General features: G+C 44.2%; 1 protein-coding gene across 2 annotated transcripts; it reads left to right on the top strand.

Annotated features, from left to right (window-relative positions):
- The first annotated feature begins 454 nt into the window (after window positions 1-454).
- Window positions 455-5,035, top strand: LOC125509754 (probable WRKY transcription factor 2). Of its 2 annotated transcripts, none has more exons than XM_048674788.1 (6): window positions 455-618; window positions 1,761-2,247; window positions 2,892-3,032; window positions 3,141-3,868; window positions 3,948-4,145; window positions 4,260-5,035. In XM_048674788.1, exons 2-6 carry the CDS (start codon window positions 1,783-1,785, stop codon window positions 4,759-4,761), a joined length of 2,034 nt encoding a protein of 677 aa, XP_048530745.1. In that variant the 5' UTR covers window positions 455-618; window positions 1,761-1,782; the 3' UTR covers window positions 4,762-5,035. The 2 variants fall into 2 exon arrangements, with proteins under 2 accessions (XP_048530745.1, XP_048530744.1); XM_048674787.1 differs by having other exon boundaries at window positions 456-1,038.
- The last annotated feature ends 3,694 nt before the right edge of the window (window positions 5,036-8,729 follow it).

The raw sequence follows: 8,729 nt of genomic DNA, 5'->3' as shown, positions 1-8,729 counted from the left end.
ACTTGGACGGTAGAGATATCCCGGCGCTCGGCGCCCCCGTTGCACGGCCGACGCCTAGCACAACCCTCATCACAAAAACAACACATTCATGCGTCTCATTTGCAACCCGCTCCCCTGTTTTCCCGCATGCCCATCCATCCATCCATCCAGATCAGACCCTCACACCTGGTCAGTCAAACCCCTGTCCTCTCCTCTCCACCGATGCTGCGCAAGAAATGTTCCGTCGCCAAGGCTGCAGCGAAAGCAGGGGGCCGTTTCCCACTAATTGCAGGGTAAAACCAGTAACTCCGCACCAAAAGAATAAGGCTCCACTATATAAAACGCCATTCACCAACGACCATCCATCCATCCATGCCAATATACCACTACTACAGTACAAATTCAGAGTAACTCTGCTCATTTAGAGCAGAAGAGAAAACAAACAAAAATCCGAGCGAGAGGACAGCTTTTGCCAATTAGAGTTCAGTTGGAGCAGAGCGGAGAGAGCCAGCCCACCAGTGGCAGCAACGGAATCATCCTCCCACCCCACCTTCTTCTTCGCCTTCTCCTTGGTCAAACCGCCTTTCGCTCTTCTCCACCCCCTTAAAGAAAGTAGCGGCACCCGGAGAACCAACCCAGGTGCGGGGCTGGGAATCGAGGCGGGGCGCCTCCACAATCTCTCTCCCCTTCCCTCTCCCCTCTGGTTCTTTCGGCGTGTTCCTCGTTTCCCGGGGGCCGGGGAGTTGTTCTTGGCCAGTGGAGTCGGTCGCTCCAGACCTACCCTCGTCCGTCTGCGCCCGGCAAGATCTTTGTTTCCCCCCGTTTGCGGCGGCTCCCTCCCTTCTTTCTTGGTTGGTGGGAGGGGAATTCGCCAGTCTCTGCAGGGGAATTTTAGGTCCTTCGGTTTCGCCCGAATTGTTCCTTCTCCGTCGCCGGCGGGAGCACATGATCTGAGCCAGGTTCTGACCGCCTTGCCGCCCTCTCTCCCCAATCCGTCCGCCCGCCCGCCCGCCTTCTGTTTTGGGGGAGAGAAGGAGGATCAATCGTCCGGTATCGGAGGTACCGCCCGCTCGAGGAGGCGCCGATTGGGCATTTCTTCCTTTTCTGTCTGCCTTTATTCCGCCGGGTTTGTTTGTGTGCTTATTATCGCTTGCGTCCGTGGGGCTGATTCGGCGCCGGAATTGCTTGCCCGGGAGTTGTTGATGAATTACTGAGACGGGTTGCCTGTAAAGTTTGCATCTTGGTTTCAAAATTCTACCCATTTCAGTCATAAATTTCCTGCCCCCTGTTTTTCTCAACAGAAAAAAGGGTTCTTATTTCAGTTATGGAATCTTCCCATTTCACATCGAAATTGCATCTCTGGGAATTCAGTTCGTGACGAGCAGCGGGTTGGATTCTCCATTGCATATCAAATATCTGTCCTCTGTTTTCTTGTACATCGATTCAGAGCCCATGCCTGTAAAATTTACAGCATTTCCATATGAGTTCAGTGGTTTAATGAAAGGTTTCACTCCCCCTGAATTTGTTTGTTCATCTCTACCTGTTGCCATAATGTAGCCCTGTAAAAATAGAATTGTGTTGGTCTGTGTAGTGTGTACTGCACATGTATGATTGGTTGCCCTTTATGTCCTAGAATCTGGAGTAAATTGCTGTGCTTAGTGATTCTGATCAGCATTTATTGTAAGTTGTACTAGTATCCTGAAAAGGGAGCTTTTGCTTAATTTCACAGTCAAGCATCTAATGTTTTGACAGTACTAATGTGGTGAACCTTGTTGTTTCAGCTGAGGAAGATTTCTTGCTCACATGGCCGGCACCAGCGATCGTGGATCCCTCATGGAGGACTGGATGGCCATGCCACCGACGCCCAGCCCGAGAACGCTCATGTCAAGCTTCTTGAATGAAGACTTCGGCTCTGGTCAATTCTCCAATTTTTTCGGCGAACATGTGAGCAACAAGCCCCATGATCAATCAGAGAAGAGAGGAGAGCTTGTGGGCTTCAGGGAGCAACTGCCTACTCAGTCAGCTACAGATACAGCTACACCCCAAAAGGATTTTTCCCTGCAACCAAATTCGTTCAATGCTAATCAGAAATCAAACCCACAGGGATCTCTAGCCGAGCGCAGGGCTTCGAGAGCTGGTTTCAGTATCCCCAAGATTGATACATCTCGTGTGGGTTCATCCACAGTTATTCGATCACCCATAGCAATTCCACCTGGTCTTAGTCCAACTACTCTTCTTGAGTCACCGGTGTTTCTCTACAATGCTATGGTATGCCATCTTCTCATAACTGGTTTTCTATTGTGCTATGCCACCAATAATTACTTCCTTCATTGGGGATTAATAGGCCGGCGGGCAAGGGAAGCCCGTCTGTTTTTTTACAAGGCCGCTGGACATGAGCGTTCACTCTATTCCCCTCCTTGTCGTTTCAGCTTTTGATACAATTAATCATGAATCTTTAGTTAGCGTATGTGCGGATAAAAATGGATCAGTGCACGTGTGAATAAAAACGGAAGTACCTATTGATTGAGGTTGTGGTAAACTATACTTTGAGTTAGCAATTACCAGTAAACACATGAAAGTTCCATTTGTCAGACATTTAGTTTTCCTGAAGTATATATAAGAACATTTATCATTGTCTTGTTTTTGCAGAAAGCATTTGATGTGTACTGTAGCACATGGTTTTTTCAGTATAGAGACTTGTGAATACAACGTATTTAATTCCTATCATTCAGAATATTACTGTTCAAAAAATGATCTCTGTTTAGAAATTTACAGAGTTGCAAATTTGGTTCTGCGTTTTGACTTCAAAGCCGATGAATTAATTCAACACTCATAAATGGTCAAATGCATATGTGCTTACCACACGATATCCACTATGCGAATGTAGCTGATATGATTATGATCTGTTGCAGGCACAGCCTTCTCCAACCACTGGCAAACTGTTTGTTGTTCCAGAGGCTAACTCAACAATGCCACCAGATAGCACGTTCAGTAACGATGTTTTCTCCTTCCAACCCCACTCTGGGCCAGCAAGCTACTCAAATATGGAAAAGGTAATATCCTTAACTGTTAGCACCCTTTGTTTGCATTCTACTGTTCACTTCTTTTTATTGCCCCACTTTTCTGTGCATTTATATGCCTGTTCTTCTAATGTTATACAGGGTTACAATGTTTGCCACCAAAACCAGTCGTTGTCAAATATTCATCAGCAAGGATCCAGTCTTCAGTCAAGCTTTACTGCAGCCAAGGACAGTGCCGACGAAACAATTGTCAAACCGAAGACGTCTGACTCTGTGTTCAGTGATAATCACTCTTCTGAGGAACAGGAAGATGACGAGGGAGACCAAAATGAAGAATACTCTTCTGCCACAAATAGCAACCCAGCTGAAGATGGATATAACTGGAGAAAATATGGACAGAAGCAAGTGAAGAGCAGTGAGCATCCAAGGAGCTATTACAAGTGCACACACCCAGATTGCCCTGTCAAGAAAAAGGTGGAACGCTCTCAAGATGGTCAGATAACAGAGATAGTCTACAAGAGTTCTCACAATCACCCTTTGCCGCCTCCAAACCGCCGCTCAGGTATCCCTTTGTCGCAAATCAATGATCAACAAGTCCATGTTCTAGAGAAACCTGGTTCGCACGCAGGGCTCAACACTGCATCTTTGTGGGAAAATGGTAAAAGTGAGTGCATTCAAGATATGCAAGGTGTCGAGGGAAGACCAGCTGCTGGCCCTCCTGTATCTGCATATGGTGATACATCTATCATGGAGTCCCAAGATGCAGCTGATGTCTCGTCAACGCTGTCCAATGAGATTGATAGAGCAACACAAGGCACCATTTCTTTAGACTGTGATGTAGGTGAAGATGAGACTGAATCCAAAAGAAGGTTGGTGTCCCCCTCCACTTGACCACTTAACACAGCCATGATGATATTTCTATTCATTGATGAGCCTGGTTATTTTCAGGAAACTGGATGCTTTAGCTGCTGTTACCATTCCTACTGCGACCACCACCAGTTCAATTGACATGGTGGCTGCAGCATCAAGAGCTGTCCGGGAGCCTCGTGTTGTCGTTCAGACAACAAGTGAGGTTGACATCCTTGACGATGGTTATCGCTGGCGCAAGTATGGTCAGAAGGTTGTTAAAGGAAACCCAAATCCAAGGTCAGCTCAATGGGGTTTATGTTTTTTCACTCAAAAGTTGATCATTTTGTGTAATGTTTGAGACTCTTCGTATTCATCCATCCTGAGATGTAACATCATCCTATTTACCTGCAGGAGCTACTACAAATGCACGCACCAGGGCTGTTCAGTGCGCAAGCATGTGGAGAGAGCTTCGCACGATCTGAAATCCGTGATCACGACATACGAGGGAAAGCACAACCATGAAGTTCCAGCAGCCAGAAATAGCGGGAACGCGGGCTCCGGTTCCGGCAGTGCCCCAGCATCCGCGCCGCAGGCTAATCTCTCGCACCGCAGGCAAGAACAAGCGCAAGGCAGCTATCCTCAGTTTGGTGGCGCGACTCCCTTTGGTTCCTTCGGCCTCCCGCCGAGAGGCCATCTGGGGGCGGCAGGCAACTTCCACTTCGGGATGGCCCCTCCAGGCATGTCGATGCCGCCGATGCCCGCCGCTCGTCACCCGTCAATGATGCAGGGCTACCAGGGACTCATGATGCAGGAAGGGCAGATGAAGGCGGAGCCAGACCAGCAGTCCGGGTTCGCGGCGTCATCGGCTTACCAACAGATGATGGGCAGGCCCCCCTTTGGTCCCCAGATGTAAATAATAGGATGCAAAGAAAGGAAAGATAGATGTGCTCCGGCTTGCCTGTATACATGGTAGAATTGCAACAGCAATGCATAGCTTCGTTCTAGTTTTTCTTGGTCACTCCATTTCTTTTATCTTGTGGGCATTTTTTGTAAGCAAAGAATGCAGAGACGGTTCTCATGTCTTTCAGTTGTTTGGAATCAGAAAGAAAAGGGATAGCTTCTAAGACAATTGGGCATTGGTTAAATCAATCAAAATCACTCATGCTATGAGGGTTAGCAGCAGCTCATATGGTTGTCAAGTGCTACTACTACACCTGGTGCTTTTTCGTACTCCCTCCGTTACAAAATAAGTGTCGTGGTTTTAGTTCAAACCATCCTAAATTTGAAATAAAACCACGGCACTTATTTCGAAACAGACGGAGTAGGTCTCTTCTGAAAGAAACATTGGTTGCCATTCTAACGCTCTGTGGGTTAGAGGCCGGCTGTGTGACGGTGGTTTTGCCGGCGGCGGCGGGTGGGTCGGCAACAACGACTGAAACTGGAAGATGAAAAATCAGTCGGCGACAACGAGTGTCCTTGTTCGTTTTATCTTGGACTGCTTAACCCGCGAACGTTTGCTAGAGAGCATGGTAAATGCAACTTTTTCATGGCAGTTTTTGTTAGTTGAGAATGGCAAATCCGCGTTAGTTTAGTTTTTTTTAAGGGTTTACCCTGCTTGCTAGCTAAATTTGCCATTCTCGTGACAATATGAATACATAAAAGACGTTTGATTTGCCATCCCTTTCCAGTGGACGTCAGCTGAATAGTATCACCATTTATCTTCCGAAGTGGATAAAAAAATAAGGAATAAGTATACTTTTCATCCTCGAACTCTTCTGAGAGTTTAGAAATCGTCCCTCAACTCTAATCCGGAGAGTTATCGTCCCTCAACTATCAAAACCGGATAGTTTTCGTCCCTCGTGCCGATTCGGGCGGTTTTCGTCCGACATGAACAGTAAATCGATGAACAGTAAATTCGAAAAAGTAGCAAAAACAATAAAAAACTGAAAAATTGCGGGATCAAAGTTCCTCGGGGGCGCAAGGTGCATGCAATTTTTCATACTGTTTGGACATTTCAGGAGCTCGTGACAAAGGAAGAACCATAAATATGTACGTTGGTGAACAGTAAAATAGAAAAAAAATCAAAAAAAATATGAAAATTGTTGACATCTAAGATGCTCGGGTGCTCAAGGTGCCTAAATTTTTTCATGGTGTTTGGACATTGTGGGAGCTCGTGGCAAAAAAAAAAATTGGCTCGAAAAGAAACTTTGAAAAAGTGCACTATTTTGTTTTTTTTTGGCTAGAGCTCCTCTTATGTCATTTGAGCACGAAAATTTGCACGCACCTTGCACACCTACGCATCTTTGATGCCAAAAAAATTCATATTTTTTCGAATTTGTTTTCTATTTTTTTTCAATTTTACTGTTCATCGACATATATATTTGAAGTTTTTTCTTTGTCATGAGAACCTGGATGTCCAAACAGTATGAATATATGCACACACCTTACGCCCCCGAGGAACTTTGATCCCATAAAATTTTAGATTTTTTTTGTTTTTTTTTGCTATTTTTTGAATTTACTGTTCATCGGTATACTGTTCACGTCGGATGAAAACCGCCTGAAGCGGCACGAGGGACGAAAACTATCCAGTTTTGATAGTTGAGGGGCGAAAACTGTCCGGATTAGAGTTAAGGGACGATTTCTAAACTCTCGGAAAAGTTCGAGGACGAAAAGTACTAGTCGAAGGCACGTGCTTTGCACGTGTGTGTTGTTAACTAAAATTTTCATACAGATAAGAAAACTTTAAATGAAATGAAGCACTTTTTTATATGGAGTTTTAGCTTCGCAACCTCTTGGCGACCTTCAAAAAATAATCATCTGCATGCATTGTACATAACTTGGATGTAGATGGAATATAACGCATTCTACCATGCATCTATCTCTATCTCTATCTCTATCTCTACTACTATAGTACACCAATTTTCAAATTTGGATTAGTTGTCCACAGTGATGCAGAAGCATCTAGCCGTTGATTTCCTTCACGGGATAAATCACTGCCACTTATCAATGTTGAAGCCAACTTATCCAACGGCTATGGTTTCTGGGATTCGCTTCGCACAGCCGCGCGCCAAAACGAGGTCGATGGATCTTTCTAGAGGTAAACGCAGCTGGCATCTTGCTCCAGAACTTTCACGTGAGGAGCAACCGAGCTAGCGTTACTCGCATGAACTGTCCCTATCGTGCACACCTGTTTAAGCTTCAGAACTTTCACGTAGAGGGCAGCAGCCTGTAGGAATTTGCTCCTCGCATGAATACTATTTTTTTTAGAATCGCATGAATACTGTTGAATGCATGCACGGAGGCATTTTTTTCTCAAAAGAATTAGTCTGCTGTTGAAAAAATTGTACGCATGGCAATACTCATAATGGAGTGCGTATAGATTTTTTGAAAAATCAAACTTTTTAAACTTTGATCAAGTTTATAGAGAAAACTATTTATATCTACAATATAAAAAATATAATATAAAATACATCTTATGATGAATCTAATGATATATATGCTTGGAATTCTAGATGTAAATGTTTTTCTCCACAATCTTGGTCAAAGTTTATGAGGATTGACTTTTCAAAAAATCTATGTGCACTATATTATGGAACGAAAGGAGTATTGTTGTTTGTTGTGAGAAATATTCAAACAGCCAAATTCAAAATTAAATTTTAATTTATTTTTCTCCATGGGATCTTAAGTCTTTTAAAGTTTACTGTTTGAAAAGGCGAAAATTAACATCAAACTAACTTTATCTGTATTTTCAAGTTTGAACATGAAAAAGCTAAAAAAATCATAGACACGTCAATACATTTCTTTTGGAATAAAAGTATATTTTCTAAAAGCATTCTTCATATAGAAATTCGTTGTGCTACCGAGATTTGGTACGAATTGTAAAAAAATCCACGAGTTCCCATTTTATTATAGCATGGAATATTCTATTTTTAGTTTACATGATTTAGTATTGTGATCACACATAATAATATAACGTGCAAAGCATGTACAAATTACTAGTATCCAATATTTCAGGTCTGCTGCAAAAATTCCAATATTTAGGACTTTAAAAAAATGGGTACGTATCACCGTAAAATTCATGAGAATGGCCGTTCAGCTCATTGACCTTCTGTTTTTTTAACAGGCCGCTCGACCTTTTTTTAGGGAGGGGGGGGGGGCTCGACCTTTTTGCGTCCTGCCTTAGGCTAAAAAATGTGGTTTTGGGTCAAGAGCGTAACACTCGGCTATATGGACCTGGAAGCTTGCCACTGGGTCAACACAGGTCAGTTCCCTGCCCCTATGTTGAGCTTAGAGAAAAAGAAAAGAATCTTTTCAAAATAAACTGTCGACCGGAGCAGCACCGCGCCGCCGCCCCTCCTCCCGTCTCTGGCCCCGTGACCCGCCGAACACCGACCCGAGGACCGCGAGAGCGTCGGGGAAGCGCACGACCCGGACATCCGGCAATCGTGCTCGGCTGCTCACCTCGCCCAGCCCAATCGTCATCAGCAGCTATGGTGGCGCCTGAATCCGGCAGCCACGGCCTCAAACAGCACACGCCGGCAGGCTGCCGGCACACTTCACGCTTCCATGGCTCCTCCGCTATTATTATTTAGTAATCCATGTATCCCTCCATTGTTGAGTTGGCTTGTAATGACTTTGTAACTCTGATTCTGTATGATTATTCAGAAAAGAAAGGAAACTGCCCTATGCCTACTTCTTTTGACTTAATATTTCTGTTGTATGTTAAAACTGAAAAATGTATGTTTCTTGCATATACCTGTGAAGCCCAATGGCTATCATAAAAAATGATATGTGCTCACTTATGTTGTTGGATTTCTGTTATATGCTAACTGAGGAAGAATGGTAAATCTATAGATTTAAGTACTGTACATGCTAGAATAT

Source organism: Triticum urartu, chromosome 5 (genome assembly GCF_003073215.2).
Source record: "Triticum urartu cultivar G1812 chromosome 5, Tu2.1, whole genome shotgun sequence".
Lineage (NCBI taxonomy): Eukaryota > Viridiplantae > Streptophyta > Magnoliopsida > Poales > Poaceae > Triticum > Triticum urartu.
The sequence above is the reverse complement of the archived record's forward strand: the minus strand, read 5'-3'. Positions and strand labels throughout refer to the sequence as shown.